Source organism: Lonchura striata, chromosome 15 (assembly GCF_046129695.1).
Source record: "Lonchura striata isolate bLonStr1 chromosome 15, bLonStr1.mat, whole genome shotgun sequence".
Lineage (NCBI taxonomy): Eukaryota > Metazoa > Chordata > Aves > Passeriformes > Estrildidae > Lonchura > Lonchura striata.
In genome coordinates this window covers 1,004,523-1,020,409 of record NC_134617.1, presented here as the reverse complement: position 1 = coordinate 1,020,409, position 15,887 = coordinate 1,004,523, and the positions used below count along the sequence as shown (strand labels likewise).

At 59.8% G+C, this 15,887-nt stretch overlaps 1 protein-coding gene across 2 annotated transcripts in view; it reads left to right on the top strand.

Annotated features, from left to right (window-relative positions):
* Positions 1 to 9,283: 9,283 nt before the first annotated feature.
* The window catches only part of ARHGAP26 (Rho GTPase activating protein 26), a 100,065-nt gene continuing 93,461 nt past the window's right edge, over positions 9,284 to 15,887 (top strand). For both annotated transcript variants that reach the window (XM_077786638.1, XM_021541283.3), the window contains exon 1: positions 9,284 to 9,569. In XM_077786638.1, the coding sequence (XP_077642764.1) occupies positions 9,416 to 9,569 (154 nt within the window). In that variant the 5' untranslated portion in view covers positions 9,284 to 9,415. The remainder of the gene's footprint in view (positions 9,570 to 15,887) is intronic.

Here is a 15,887-nt window from a genome sequence, read left to right as displayed (position 1 = left end):
CTCCCGGCTCTTGTTTTTTCTTCCTATAATCATTACCATTAAAAGCACCAATCTGGTTTCTGGTTTCTCCTCCCTTTTCTTGTAAATCAGCCGGGCTCCTGGTCCCCTTCCTGCTCCTCCGGGGATTCCCCCGCTGCTGCCGGCCCCTGGGGACCCCCAGGGCACCTCCACCTGCCACCCTTCCCTGCTCCCTGGCACTCAGAGCAGGGCACAAATGATGGGCAGAGAAGCAGCGTGGGGTGACAGCAGTGACACTGGGGGGATGCAGTGACACTGGGGGGGTGCAGTGACACCAGAGGGGTGCAGTGACACCGGGGTGCTGTGGGGTCAGGCAGGGGAACCAGGACCGGCTCCTTGAGCCCCAGCCCCAGGAACAAACCCTTTGTCCGGGCTTCCGGGCACGGCCGGGATAGTTAGTGGGGATTTCCACAGGAATTTCGAGAAGCTGTTTGAAGATATTTTTAAGCAGGAAAGGCAGCGGCCTTGCCTAATCATCTAATCATGACAATTAAAACAATTTGCGTTGAAGCTAACAGGAGGGAGCTGCTGTAAGGTGGCCCATGTGTAGGGCTGGGCTCCGAGTGCTGGGAGAGGAAAATCTCCATCCAGATCTCGGCAGCAGAGGCAGAAACAGAGGGAGCAGCGAGGGCTGGGCTGCTGAGCAGCACCGGGAGGAAATGATTATTTACACAGGGACAGGCAGCGCTGCATCCCCGTTCGGGTCGTAGCGGGGCTCACGCACAGCACACATCTCTGGAGCCCCTCCAAAAAGGAAACTGGAGTTTGGTTTGGGAACTTCTGGTTCTGATTCCTGGAAACACAGCTTCAGCTCAATTTCACAGTGGTTTGTGACATTTTTCCAGTGGTTATACAAATGCTGGGAAAACATTCCTCTCCTTGGAATTGTCTTGTGATAATATAAGCCCGCTTCGGTGGCTGGAGGTTTCATATGGCTTCACACCCCTCCAGCCTCCATCTGCCTGCAGATCCTGCCTCCTCAGGCACAGGAATCCTCAGGGGTGGCTTGTCCTTGAAACGTTTTACGGTGCAGGTGCTGAGGCCCTGGCACAGGTGCCCAGAGCTGGGGCTGCCCTGGATCTGTGGCAGTGCCCAGGCCAGGCTGGGCACTGGGGCTGGAGCAGCTGGGGCAGTGGAGGTGTCCCTGCCATGGCAGGGGTGGGATGGGATGTCCCTGAACCCCTTTGGGGTCTCTGGGTCCCTCTGCACAGGCGCTGCTGGGACAGGGAGCAGCTCAGGGGGTCAGTGCTGGTGGGACCCAGCGTGGAGTGGGCTACGAACGCTGCTGCTCTGGCCACCCCCAGCTTTTGGGGGGCTTTACAGAGCCCCAGAGCCCTGGTGGCTGCTGGAATCCTCCCTGGAGGAGCTGGGACTTGGCTCCAGCTCCCGCGAGGCCACAGGAGCTGCCATGGGACGTGTGGGTGGCCAAAGCTGTCCTGCCCTGCCTTTGGGCTTGGTGCACCTCTGGGTGCTGCCTGCTGCTGCCCCATCTCCCAGGGACACGGGTGGGTTTTTCTGGAGCAGGATGAGGCTCTCTTACCCCCCCCAGCTCCCTGGGGTCCTGCTCCTCTGCCTGGTGCTCCCTATCCTCCCCACAGCCCCTGGTCACACCTGTGGAATGTTCATCCACACTGCATTTCCAGGCCCAAGCTGCCCTGTAGGACATGGAGAGAAGCTGATTTTTATGTTTGGAGAGGAAATGAGTGGCAGCTGCTTGGCTGGGCCCTAGAGGGGATTCTGTATTTCTCTCAAAAAGGAGAGTAAGAATAGGCAGACTGTTTAGCCTCTCCTGACAATGGAACTTTGTCATCTTTATAATTAACTCTGTTATTTAAATACTTCTTCCATGGATATCATTGACAATTTCATAGCCCCTGGTTCCTTTACTTTTCCATTTCAGCTTCCTGCACTGCAGTGACTCCCAAGGGCGTGACTAATTTCACTTTTCCATTTAATTGAGAGCTTGTTTCTGACTTTGTGTTTAACTGTAGCTTGGCCAGCTGCTCAATGCCTTGTCACTGCCCAAAATGCACCTGTCAGGCCTTTTCTTTTCCTCCCAGGGAATTTAGAGAACATCTATGACCAGCTCTTTCTTCAAAACCATTTCCATCACAGTGAGGTGTTTTGGGTTTCCTGTATTGTGTGCCGTGTGTCCACCTCCCCCCTTAAGGAATTCACCCAAATAATCCTGAGCTTGAAACTCTTGGTACTTACGTGTCACTTCTATTTTGCTGTCACTGAGCATGTCCCTGAGGGCCTGTGGTGATGTTTCCTTTGCCACTTCTCTGGCAGTTACAGGGAGTGGATTCCCTTCTTCCCCTCTTGCTAAATACCCAGCACCCTGCTCTCCTTGTGCCAGCAGTGTCTGGATGGAGAAGGACCTCGTGAAGCTGGTGGGCAGTGAAAATCAGGGATGAAGGCAAAGATGGTGCTGGAAGCACACCCTCCTCTCAGGGTGAGCTGTAACCTGGCCCAGAAGCAAGGGGACAGTGATCTTCAGCACCACTGACCCTGCTTTGCCTGGAAGGTGAGTACAAATACAAATACACACGTGAGAACAGTGGAGTTGTGGCTGTCCCGTCCCTGGAAGTGTTCAAGGCCAGGCTGGACAGGGCTTGGAGCAGCCTGGTCCTGTGGAAGGTTGTCCCTGCCGTGGCTGGAGCTGGGTGATTCAGAAGGTCCCCTCCAACCCACGCTGTTCTATGAAGTTCCTTTGTGTCTGCTCAACCCTTAGCATCCTGTTCAAGGTGCTCAGTGCCTGCAGCCACAGCAGCTCCCTGCCCCAGCAGTGTCCCAGCCCCATCCCTGTGCCTGAGCACCGTCCCCCCTGCAGGAGCTGTGCCCTTGCAGCCTTCCTGGGCTGCAAACCCGCCCGTGGTCACCCAGAGCGGTGCTAATGCAGAGCTCTGTTCGTGCCACACGTGTGCACAGCCCTGGTAACATTTGCAGTGGGAATGCTGCTCCAGGGGACACAGAGAGGGGTCATTGTGGCTCGGGTCCAACGGGATTTGTGCTGCTGGGCAACTGAGCCTCTGCAATCCCCCACTCAGGCACTGCTCTTTAAAAGAACGTTTCTGCTTTGTGACTTGTTCTGTGTCCCATTCCTGGCCAGAACAGGGTGAGCACAGACACCAGCATGGCAATTCTAAAAGCTGCTTCAACAGAAGGCTCTCAGGGTGCCTTTGATCATGGGTCATCAATGCCACCCCTGAATTATGGGGACAAAGCAGACATTGAGGCTGGCAGCCAGGCTCCAGCACCCTGAGGATCATCCTGGAAACAAAAGTCAAACTTGACATCAGGCTGGGAGAAGCCAGAGGGGCTTGTGAGTATCCCTGTGCTCTGAGGAGGACCCTGCTCCGGGGTTCTTTCAGGCAGGGTTGGGGGTGCACATTCGGACAGGAGGAGGGAGGTTTGCAGCTGAACAGGTGTTGGAGCAGAGTTTAAATCTTAATGAAGTAGCAAAAATGTAAATAAGCTGCCCCTGAAATTGGGGAAGACAAGCAGCACTCTGGGGAATTGTGCCAAAAATTGGGCAAAGTGCCACCCACGCAGTGTGACAGGAGCTCACGGGTCAGGGGTACACACACCTGCCCAGGGTCTCAGCTGAAGAGTTTTCTTCTGTTTTTAGCAAGGAACCAAAGGAAATGAAACTTCCCCAGCGGCTAAAAGCACAGATGCCTCTCTCCAGCCCGAGGAGTGCCCCTGCACAGGAGCTGGGTCCTGCTCTACCTGCTCTGGCACCAGGGAGGTGAGAGGGGTGCCTCTCCTCCCCACAGCCAGCTCCCCTCGGGGGCACGGCCTGGGGCTTCACCCTGCACATTCCTGCTCTCCCTGGTGCTCCAGGTGCCCGGGAGGCACATGCCAGGCTGGGCAGAGGTGGCACAGCGAGGACCTGGGCACGTCCAGGCAGGTGAGTGAGGCAGAGCACGAGGTGAAGCCAATTAGCTCAAACAGATGAGAGGCTCAGCTGTGGTTACAGACACGTGCTCCTGCAGGGGAGAGGAACTCATGGCCCAAGGCATGAGCACGGCATTCCCTTCATCCCTGAGCTTTCACTGCCCACCAGCTTCACCAGGGCCTCCAGGCACCGCTGGCACGAGGTTCTGCAGAGCAGGGTGCTGGGTATTTGGCAAGAGAGGGGAAGAAGAGCTGGATGTGGAGATGGCTGTGGCACCGCAGGCTGACTCACAGGAGATGGCACTGATATTTCCATTCAAGGGGAAACCAGTTCCAAAACCAGTTCCAAACCTGTGGTGTCTGGGGAGACTTGGCAGCACAAGTGGTAATGATGAGTACTGCAAAAAATCATGGGAGGTTAATGAGCATGAGCTGGGAGCTGAAGAGGGGTTGGGAGCACAGACCCCAGCCTGGTTTGCTTTTCATTTTGGGGGGATCTGTCCCCCCGCAGAGGCTCAGCTGTGTCACTGCTGTTCCCGTCTCCTGTCTCGTCTTGTCTCGCCCACCCCTGCAAATCCGCCTGAGGGCCAGGAGGAATGACTCCAAGGAGAAAAGTGAGTTGAAAGGAAAAAAAGGAATTGAGTAGGTGGAAATTCATGTGTGACTGTGAGAGGTGCAACGCAGTAAGGAAAAGTACAGCTCCGCTCTGAAATAAATAGATCTGGAATCATGTTCTACGAGAGCTCGTGAGTGCCGGGTGGAGGGAGCACTGTCACGCTGAAGTGGCACCAAGGCTGGTTGCTGCAGTCACATGGAGAGGTTTCAAACAAGAATATACCCCCAGCACTTTTCAGGAGAGCACGGGAGGAGGGGAAGCCCTTGGTGTCTACCCTGGAGTTGTATTCATAGCCAAGGAAAGGTCCAAGGTCAAGGATCAGGTCTCTTGGAGGGCTGTCAGTACAACAGGTCAATGTTGCCCTTTGCTTTACAACGGGGAACTCAAGGGGATTCCTTATGATGCTCTAATGTATTATCTGGAGCAGGGCTGTTTTATTTTTGCCATATACAATGCCTCATCTGTGTCTAGCCCAATAAAAGAGTCCTGGGAGCAAGGAAGACGTGAGTGTGATATACAGCCCCATAATAAATAGACCTTGAACATTGCTGCCCGAGGGCAATTCCAAGAAACCTCTGGAGTAGCTCCTGCATTCTGGCAGTCAGCACGCCTGCTGCTGTCTCCTGGGGTTCAATGAAGTGCATTAGTGCCCAAGCTGTGGGATCTGGAGCAGGGGGTGGCTTTGCACTGTTCCTGCCCCTGTAACGTGGGTTCTGCCTGGTTTTTGCAGGTGGGTGTCACAGTGAGCCCATGGGCACTCTATTTCCCCTTCCCCATTCCCTGTGACTCTGATCAGATCACCCTGGACCCTCCTTCCTGCCCCAACGGGAGAGCCAGGGAAGCCCACCCTGCCCAAAGTCTGTACAGACCCCCGACAATTCCTGTTCGTTCTCTTTTGCCCCGCTCTCCCCTTGGACACCACAGAATAAAGAGAGCTGAACTGACATATATTGGGGTAAGAGCCTCTTTTGGAGATCTTTGCCATCTCCTGATATTCCTCCCCTCCCAGCCTCAGACCTCTGTGCCAGCTGATATTCAGGGGTCGGTGCGAGGGGGGAAGGCCGGGTGGGAGCGCTGCTGGAGCGGGGCAGCAGCCGGGGGACCCCCGGACAGCCAGGGCTGCGGGGCTCAGCTCGGAGCCAGCCCCTCCGCGGGCTCCATCGCCCCGAGCGGCCCAGGCGGAGCCGGGAGCTGCACGGGGCCGGGGCTGCCTCCTCCCCTCCCGCTCCTGCTGTCGCCGCAGCTTTGCCGCTGCCGAGCCCGGCCGCAGGAAGCCTGCCCGGGGCAGAAGGGGCTCCCTGCGCCGCGGTGCCGGTGGCTGTGTCACACGCAGCGACAGCGGCGGCGAGGATGCGCTGCCGGGTGGAGGCGGGAGGATGCTGCGCTCAGATGAGGGAGCTGATCCAGCGGAGAGCTCACTCTGGAAAGAATTGCTGTTTTTCAAACAAACCGGTTGAATCCAGCTGGTTGCGTGACCCACCCAGAGATAACGCTGGGGAGAGCAGCTGGGGCTGGGCTGGTGCAGGCACAGAACCCCACCCTGGTTTGGGCTGGAAAGGGCCTCAAAGATCTCCCAGGTCTCGGTGGGACACCTTCCACTGTCCCAGGTTGCTCCAAGTCCCAGGAGCTCCAAGACCCTGTGCCAGGGCCTCAGCACCCTCGCAGGGAAGGATTTCCTCCCAGTATCCCATCTAAGCCTGCCCTCTGGCCGGCTCTCCCTTCCTTCCACAGCCCCCACCCCTGCACCAGCAGTTAATTGATCCAGGGTCACACAATCTAGGTAGAAACGGCTCTTTTAAAAATGTATTTTAATGCTGGAGTAGTTTTCTGCAGATGTTCCCTGAGTGAGTGAGCTGTGGGATGTGGGCTGGTGGGTGAGGGAGAATGTGCTAATGTGTGGTCAAGGCCGGCTCGGGTGGGAGTGAGGGATTAGGGCAGCCACAGCTTTCCTCTGTGGGGAGGATGAGTGAGCACAGCCCTGCAGAGGCTGGCAGGAGGGTGGCTGTGGCCAGTGGGACGAGCTCTCAGTGGCCAGGCTTGTGTCCAGTGCTGCTGGATCCCCACACGGTGTCCAGCTGACCTGGCTCACTTGGGGGTGAGACAACCCAGCTGCTTGAAACAATAAATCAAAGCAGGCAAATATGGCAGGGATTACAGAGGGATGCAAACTGTTGTCATCCACAGGCAGGATGATGTGGAAGTCTGGGCCGTTTGTTTGCTTATTTTTCCTTTCAGTGATAAACGTTCTCAGGAATGTGGTGGGATTCTTGTGGTGTCCTGTGCAGGGCCATGAGCTGGGCTTGATGATCGCTGTTGGTCCCTTCCAACTCAGGGTATTCTGTGATATTCTTTTGCAGCTTGGATGCACAATCACAGGGAAATGGGGCTGGGAGAGGTCCATGGCTGTTCCTCACCAGTCCTGCTGCTCTGCTCTGCTCTGCTCTCCCAATTGGAGCTCAAACATGAGTGTCTCCTGATGAATGCAGCCAGGAGAAGGGGAGAAGATTCCTCACTGCCTGCCTGAGGCCTCAGTTCCTGTGGTGCTTCATGTGTAGCAGAGCTTTGTAAGGCCTTGATTCTGTCCTCATCAGAAAATGACAGTCTAGGCATCATCATTTTCTGTGATTCTGGAAAAGAGCTGAAAAAAAAATCAATTTCAAGCCCCAGATATTTGCATCCTCTAAGGCAGTGTCCTATAAATCTAGTTACAGGCTCTTCTCTATTAACAGTAAGTGCTGGAACGCTTTTAAATATGAACAATGGTGATGGAGAAGGATAAAACCAAAATAGTGCTCCTGTGGCTTTGTGCAGCGTAGAATTAGGGAGCATAATCCAAATAATAACATCTCATGCTTTTATGGGGCTGTGTGCATATGGCGTAAATGACAGCTCATTAAACTTTATATCCTGCCTACAAGATAAGCATGCAATTAGTATTACATCCTTTTTTATAATTAGGAGGCCTCATCCAAAAAAATGTGGCTCACAGACCATATTTGAAGGCGGTGACTCAGCCTGAATTAGGCTGCGGTGTGAGGATGGAGAGAATCGTGCTTTAGAGGGCTGAAAAAACAGAGACAAAAGGTCGAGCTGGTGTCAGGCTCCTGTGCCCACACCCACGCTCTGCAGAACGCCGGTGGGTGAAGTTTCGGAGGCCGGGCGGGGCTGGAGCCCGCGCTGCAGGCGGAGCTGGGTGCAGGACCGCGCTCCATCCTCCCGCGGCCGGCCGGAGCGCTGGCCCGGGCCCCGGCGGCGCTCACGGCTGAGCTGACAGGAATGTTCGCTGTGCCTTCCCCGGCGGGCCGGCTGGGCGGGCAAACCGGGCAACCGCGGCCCCTCGGGGATCTCCGCCAGCGTGGCCGGTGCTCAAGCCCGGGGCACGGCGGCCACCGCCGGCCCGTCCCTGCGGCCGCCGCGGGGCTCGGGGCGCTTCGCTGCCGGCCGGGCCGGGGCTTCTGCCGTGAAACAACAGCAGGATGCGAACAGAAATAAGCACAGGGAAAAGTGCCAGACGTGGGAGCCGTGCTGCTGTGCTTGTGCCGGGTTTATTGTGTGGGTATGCCCGGCCGGCGGGGCAGGCGCTGCTGGTGTGTCCCGGCGTCCCGGCGGCAGGCGCACCGGTGTGTCCCGGTGTCCCGGCATCAGCCGCACCGGTGCAGCCCGGTGTCCCGGCATCAGGCGCACCGGTGTGTCCCGGTGTCCCGGCATCAGCCGCACCGGTGTGTCCCGGTGTCCCGGCATCAGCCGCACCGGTGTGTCCCGGCATCAGGTGCTGCCGGTGTGTCCCGGTGTCCCGGCATCAGCCGCACCGGTGTGTCCCGGCATCAGGTGCTGCCGGTGTGTCCCGGTGTCCCGCGGAGGAGCGGCTGCTCGGTGCGGCTGCGCTTTGCTCCGGGAGCTCCCGGCCGGGGGAAGGAGGTGACGAGGAAAGGAAGGAGCAGGAATTTGGCTGCTGCGCCCGGGCCAAACCCCCGGCGTGCTCCCGAAGGAAGCGGGCTGTGGGGAGAAGCACCGGGGCTGTGTGCGCGGCGACAGCCATCGTCTGGGGGGACAACTGGTGACGGCCATCATATGTGGAGGGAAGTGTGACAGCCATCGTCCCTGGGATGATGCTTTTGGGGACACGGCGCTGGGCCAGCGCCCCACCGCCCTTCCCTGCTAGGGAATGGAATCAGGAGATTACGGGTTCATTCTCTCAGACCACACCACTAAGCCCGGGCAGTAATCTCCAGCACAGATGTGCGATGGTGGGAGCAGAAACGTGCGAGCCGCCACCCGGCCGGGCCGGAGCGGTGCTCCCGCAGGCCGGGCGCGGATTTCCCCGCAGCGGGGGCGGGCCGGACAGCAGCGGGGCAGGAGCGGGGCAGGGCCGGGCCGGGGCAGGACCGGGGCAGGGCCGGAGCGGGGCAGGGCCGGGGCAGGGCCGGAGCGGGGCAGGGCCGACCCCGCCCCGGGCGGAGGCGGCTCCGCAGCGGCGGCGCCGGCCCAGGTGCGGGAGCGGCGGGCAGGGCACGGCTCCGCCCCGCCCCCGCAGCTGATTGGCCGAGCGGGAAAAGTGGGCGGGGAAAAGCGGTGCCGGAGCGCGCCTATTGGCTGGTGGCGGGGGGGCGTGGCGAGGGCGGGCCCGGCCCGGGCGGGGCCCCAGCGCGGCCGCAGCGGCTCCGCCCCCGCGCGGCTCCGCTCCCGCCGCTCCGCCCGGCCGCGCTCCGGCCGCGCTCCGGCCCCGCTCCCGGCTCGGCTCGGCCCGGCCCGGCCCGGCCCGGCCCGGCACCGCGCTCCCGCCGCCCGCCCGCACCCCCAGCTGCGCGCCTCGCCCTAAAAGCCCTTCCGTTTTGCGTTTCCTCCGGATTTTTGCGTGCTTTCCCCGCCGTGCCGGGCAGCATGGGGCTGCCGGCGCTGGAGTTCAGCGAGTGCTGCCTGGACAGCCCGCAGTTCCGGGAGCGGCTGCGCTCGCACGAGGCCGAGCTGGACAAGACCAACAAGTTCATCAAGGAGCTCATCAAGGACGGGAAGTCGCTCGTCGCCGCCCTCAAGAGTAAGTGCGGGGCTGGGGGCGGCCCTGCGGGACCCCGCGCCCCCCGCCCGCCGAGCCGCGCCCGCCCCGCCACGGGGGCTGCTCCATCCGGGCCCCCCGGTGTGCCGTGCTGTGGCCGGGCCGCGGGGCCGTGCCGGTTCCGGCTCCGGCGGGATGTGCTCCGGGATGTGCCTGGCCGTGCTCCGCGGGGACACGCGCGGTCCCGCTTCTGGACCCCCGGCACACGCGCGGGCCTTGTCCTGCTCCATCCCGGCACGTGTGGCCCGTCAGGGTGGGTCCATCGGGGCGTGCGGGGTTCCGGTCCTGCTCCGTCGGGATGTGCGTGGCCGTGGTCCACTGGGATGTGGGTGGTTCTGGTCCTCGCCCGCCAGGTCCCGGTCCGTGAGCCTCGGGGGTCGCATCCTTTGGCAGCGGTTTTCTGGGGTGGTGGGTTGGTGCCTGCCCACCCCGCTCCCCGCTCCGGTTGTCCTCTGTCCCGGCTCCGCTCGGGGTGGGCGATGCCCGGAGCCCCCCGTGCCTCTGCCCGGGCTGACCCCTCCAGTTTCTTCCTCTCCGTCTCCATGGGGAAGCGGGGGTGGCTGCAAAGCTGCAAGCCAGTGAGGTTTGGGTGGGAGGGGGATGCAGCCATGCAGGCTGTGGCTCCGGGCATGGGGAGACCCTCACCTGTGGCTGGCAGCGTCCCGGTGTTCCGTGATGCCCGGGCTGGGCTGGCTCCTGTCCCCACAGCTGGGCTGGAGACACCTCTGCATGGCTACCTGCTGCCAGTATCTTGGGGAGCTGTGCTGGGTGAGCTGCGCCCCAAGCTTTGGAGATGTTGTTTCTGCTGTTCCCTCACGGGGTCATTGGGGTTTTCTTGTGTTTAAGTTTCTTTGGCCCACACCACAGGGCATTTCCCCATCCAGGGGAGTGCCTGTACCCAGCATGCTGGCAGCACACATGGTCACCAGTCTGTGCCATGGGCTGACAGGGGCACATCACAAACAGGTGCCATGGAGCCCCTGCAGCATCACCTGCTGTGAACCAGCCTGGCCAGGGTCACTGTGGGGGCTGGGGGACAGCGAGGTCTCCCCAGGGTGCACGGCAGGTGATGCTCCATCCATTCCCACCACCCTGTCCATTCCCAGAAGGGCTGATTCCTGCTCCCTCCCCTTCTCACACCGAGCCCCATGGGTGTAGTTCCTCTGTGCTGAAGTAGCAGCTGGTAACATCTGGGTTACAGGGACTCCCATTGTACCAGTTCTTGGCATTTGGGGTCAAAAGAATCTCAAACCCGACAGCTGTGGGTGCATTTATGGCTCTGCAGGTCTGAGCTGTGTCCTGCTGTGGAGCAATTGCTGAAGGCAGCAGTGCCAGGCCCTGCCTGTAGCATTCATTTTACCCCAGAACAAATCCTACAGCGCTGCTCTTCACGGAAAATACATTTTGGGAGTGAGCTGGTGAGTCCTCAGGTGTGTGTGGGCTTGGTCAGTTAGCTTGTGGCAGGTGCTGGCTGAGGTGAGCAGCCAGCCCTGGGCAGGCTGTGTGAGGTGTTTTGGGGTGTGCTGTGAGCCCCTGTGGGCTCAGGGCTGCTGTGCCCCGGCCGTGCCGCACGCCCAGCGCTGGGCAGGAAGAACGCTCGCTGGCCTCTGCAGATAAGGATGTTTTTATGGCTGAATTGTTTTGGAGCTCCTATTGAATGTGTTCCTGGATTAGCCCTTAATTCCTGCACAGGGCTGGGGGGAGTTCAGTGGTGCAGGGACGGGAATAACGCTGATTCTGCTGCAGGGTAAATCGGTGCCCAGGCGCCAGCCCTGCCTGCCCTGCCGCCACCTCCCCGGCACGTGTGGCACCGGGGTGGCCCCAGGGCTCTCTGGGGCAGGGTTTGGGCCATGTGGGGCAGGGCACTGCCCGGCAGGCTGGGCAGGGGTGTCCCCTCCCTGGCTGGGATGCTTGGCCCTCTGTGCATCCTTCTCCTGCTGTACGAGTGACCTCAGGGGCTGTGGGGCTGCTTCAGGCTGTGCTTCCTCTGACTGATCCGGTGCTGGGTGGGATCTGGGCTGGCTCGTCCCACCTGTGTCACCCTCAGTGTGTGACAGGTCTGATGTGCTGTATGAGTCCCTGCAGACCATTCCAGTGTCCAGCAGCAGGGATGGAAATGCTCCAGGGGTGGGGAGCTGCTGTGCTGCCTGTTGCTGGTTGTGTCACAGGGGCTGGGATGTCACCCCCGTGAGCCAGTGCACCTCTGGGGGACATTCCTGACTCACCAGAAGCTTGCTTTTCTTAGCCAGCTTTTATTTTTCAGTGGTGTTTCCATGTGGTTTTGGTTTGTCTCCATGGCTGGGCATGGTGGCCTTATCTCACTGCCATTGTCTCCGTGCTGCTCCTCAGCTGTTGTGACTGTGGAGCTGGGCAGGCCTGGGGGCAGCAGACCCCTGCCCCAGCACATGAGGGGTTCTGGGGGTGCCCTTGGGCAGCGTGACTGCCTGCAGCCAGAGTTCTGTGAAGTCTTGGCAATATCCTCCCTCGTTTTCCTTCCTCTTGCCTTTTCTGCTGAACATTTCACATCCTCTTTGCACGAGGGCAGGCGTGGGGAGAACGTGTAGCTCTGTGCAATTGCTGAGGGGCCGTGGGGCTGGGGAGGAGGGGAGGAAGATGAAGAGGGAGGAAGAGGAAAAGCCCTCTGCAGAGCTGGGCAGGAGCAGCAGCACGGGCACGCAGGGATGGTGAGACTGGAGTAAGGACATGGAACAAAGTCTCTGCCAGGCTTTGCTGAAAAGGCTGCTCTGCCCTGCTTTTGTCCTCAGTGTAGGTACAGAGAGAAATAGGAATGATTCACCGCACTTTCTCCTTCCCTTAGAAGAAAGAATAAATTCAGAAGGTTGAAAATGATCCTCGTTTGCTGAAGGGCTGGTCTTGTTAAATGTCCTCAGATGCCAAGGGCATCTCTGGAGTGTGTGTGTCTGTGTGTACATAAATGCTGTTGGATCTTTTTCCCCCAGTGAGTTTCTGTGCCTGTTTCCATTGTCTCCCTTTGCTGCTTGGCTGGTATTCAGTGACCTGGTTTTCAGCAAAACGTGTCCCTCTTCCTCCCTGATCCACCATCCATAAATTATTCAGAAAGTTTTGCAGATGCAGAGACTTCAAGTGTGACATAAATAATGAACTCAAAGCCTGGATGCCGTGAAACTCGTTCTCCAGCACAGGAGCTGTGGTGACCATCAGGACCAGGGATGCTGAAGGATTTTATCCCTTTGCCTGTCCCTGTGTGAGGGCCAGGCAGGGAGCCAGTGGCTCATCCCTGTGCTGGCATCACCTCCAGCCCCTGTGCTGGCACAGAGGGAGAGCTGGAGCCCAGGGTGGTGATGTGGAGATGCCCACAGTGTGTTTTGGGAAACAAACAGCACACCTAAGGAGAGAGGATGTGGGCGTGCAGGGGCTGCCAGCCATCACCTCCCCCTGCTGTAGCACAGGGCTGAGCCTGGCACCTTCCTCCTCCTCCTCCTCCTCCTCCTCCTCCTCCTCCTCCTCCTCCTCCTCCTCCTCCTCCCTGTGTCCTCCTCCTGTGCTGCCAGGCGCCGTGTCCCATGGCCATGGGGCTGTTGTCCCCTTCAGCCACTGGGTGCAGCCTGGTGCCCTGCCACGTTTCTGCTGCTTTGTTTTCCTTCTTCCAGCTCCCAGGCACTAATTTGAAGCCACCAAACCCGTCCACGCCCCGGCTGCTGCCATGCTCCCACGGCACAAACTGCAATTTGTGTGGTGGGGCTGGGCTGGGCTGGGGGAGGCTCTGGGAGCCCCCTCCCCACGGGGGCACACAGGCTGGGCCCCGCTGGGGCTGTGCCATGGCTGGGCTCCCACGGGAGCGGTGGAGGTGCCCATGCCCAGGAGGCACAGCTGGTTTGGTGTTTTGGATCACTTTTCCTTGTGCTGGTTTCTTGGCCGGGTCACACAGAGCTGCGGCTGGCAGTGAGGAGGGACAGGACCCAGGGGGTGATGCTGGGCTGGACCTGGATCCTGCAGTGCCTGGGAACTCCTCTGGTCATGCCAGCCTTCCGGGGCACACGCTGTGGCACTGTCCCTCATGCCAGCTCTGCCCCCACCGGCGTGTCCCCACTGGCTGTGGGGAGCAGCTGGGGGTTGCCCCTGCTCCCAGCTGAGGTTTGCTGGCACAGAGGGGTGGTCTCCCTTCTGTCTGTGCCTGCAGGGTGTGATTTTAATGAGTTGCCCCCTGGGCTGACCCCTGTGTGCCTGGCCACCATGGGGAATGCCAGCAGGGCTTTTGCTGCAGCTCTGGGGTGTTTCCTGGGACCTGCTCCGAGGCTGCTGGGCAGCTCAGAATGTGAAACGGGCTGGTGGGGTGGCTCCTGGTGGTGCTCCAGGCTCGGGGATGTGCTTGCACATGGGTTCTGCTCCTCAGGTCTGCAGTTTCCTGGTGAAACCAAGCCTTTATGAGACGTCTGTGCCTGTGGCAGTGCCTGTCCTGGCTGGAGCTGCCACTGGATCTGCCACAGACTGGAAGCGAAAGTGAAACTTTTGCGCAGTGTTTACTTAATTCCCTTTTCACACAAGCCAGGCTTGGGCAGGTGATGAAGAAACGCGACGGGGATTGCCCACTTTGCCACTTTGTCATTGCCTGTGCCATCCTGCTCCCCACGGCCCCTGGTTCAGCTCTCTTGGTCCCTGGGAGTGGGTCAGGCCCTGGCTCTGCTGGGCCAAGGGCAGGTAGAGCCCAGGCTGCTGTGCACTCCAGGTGCCCTCGTGTGCCTCTGCAGGGAGAAAACCCTTGGGTGTGCTGGAGCATGATCCAGTCTGGGGCTGCTGTGTAACCTGAGGTGACAGGTCCTTGTGCCACAGGTGTCTGGTGCTGGGGAGAAGGAATCCAAAGCCCATCTTACGTTATTTTCATCCTTCCTGCTCTTCTGATCCCTGAAGAAAGCAGTCACAGCCCAAACCTTCTCCCCAGCTTTGCACAGAGGGATCAAGGATCAGGGGTTTAGGTCTGGCCTTTCCAGGAGCAGCCCCTGTTTGTGCAGGTGGGAACCTGAGTGCTCAGAGCTGTGCCCCTGCCCAGCAGAGCGCTGGGCTTTGCAGGCTCCAGCTGGGAGGAGCAGGAGCGTGGTGCTCGCTGGAGGGTGCAGGAGCAGCCCCTGCCAGGCCGGGTTGCTGTGACCGCTGGCACTGGGCTCTGCTGGCGCTGTGCCCTGGCATGGTGCTGGGCTGGGCTGGGGCAGCCCAGGTGAGGCACACCTGGTGACACACCCGGGTGACACCTGGTGACACGAGGGTGCCATCGCTGCCTTGGTGCAGGGGCGATTTCCTGGAGCACCCGTGCGTTTCCCAAGGAGCTCATTCCATGCTTGGATGGGCAGGGGAGGTCCCTGCCTGCCCCCCCAGCAGGGCTGGGGCACGGCCAGGCCTGCCTGGGCTCTCCCTCTGCCTTGCAAACCACAGGGAAAGCACGTGCCTTGGGGTTTGGCTGGTAAAATGATTTACTTTGGTTTTTTCCTGCTTTGTTCACCCAGCCAAGGTGTAACGTGGCTCTCCTGTGCCAGGGTGCATTTACCCCTCTTCATTCCTGTAGGAAGCAGTTGGTGTAGGGAATACCTGGAGCTGTGGAGGAGGGACGTGGTTATGGCTCAGCCAGGGCTGCACCAGCGGAGCCAGAGGCACCAAGGACTTCTCTTCCTTTGCATGACCTGTGTGGCTTGTGCAGCCACATCTTTAATAACTCGTCTGGGAATTTATTCAAATGAGGGCTAGGACAGGTGAGAGTACCGTGCTTCAGTTTTAGCACAAGTTGATCCTCCTCTTCCTCCCCAGTGGAAATTAGCAGCAGGACTTACTCCTGCTTGGGGGATCTCTTTGTGGTGGTGGCTCTGCACTGTGAGCCCTGGAGGGGCTGTCCTGCCAGCAGGGCTGGCTCGGGGGGCTGCACACACATCCCAGCTGGCTCTGCCCGAGTGCCAGAGGGGCTCACCCCATGTGGGTGCTGCAGTGGCTCCCGTGTGCCCTGCCGTGGCTGTGATCCCTGCAGGACGATCCTCACACCCAGGAATGTTCCAGCAGCCCCAGACAACATTCACCCATCTCCCAGGGGGATCCCACCCCAGCCAGGACCCCACAGTGCCGGCAGGTTTGGGCACTGATGGTGGGGCCAGGCAGGGCGGGGTGGGCTCTGGGAGGCACTGGGTGGGTGCTGTGAGACCCAGGGCTGGGCTGGAGCTGGGTGTGCCTGGGGGCAGCATGGCAGGGAGCCCCGAGAGCACCGGGGTTTGGGTGGGCAGGGGAGCCCGTGCTCATGGTGGCATCTTTTACTCTGCTGACAGAGGCTGGTTAGCAGGG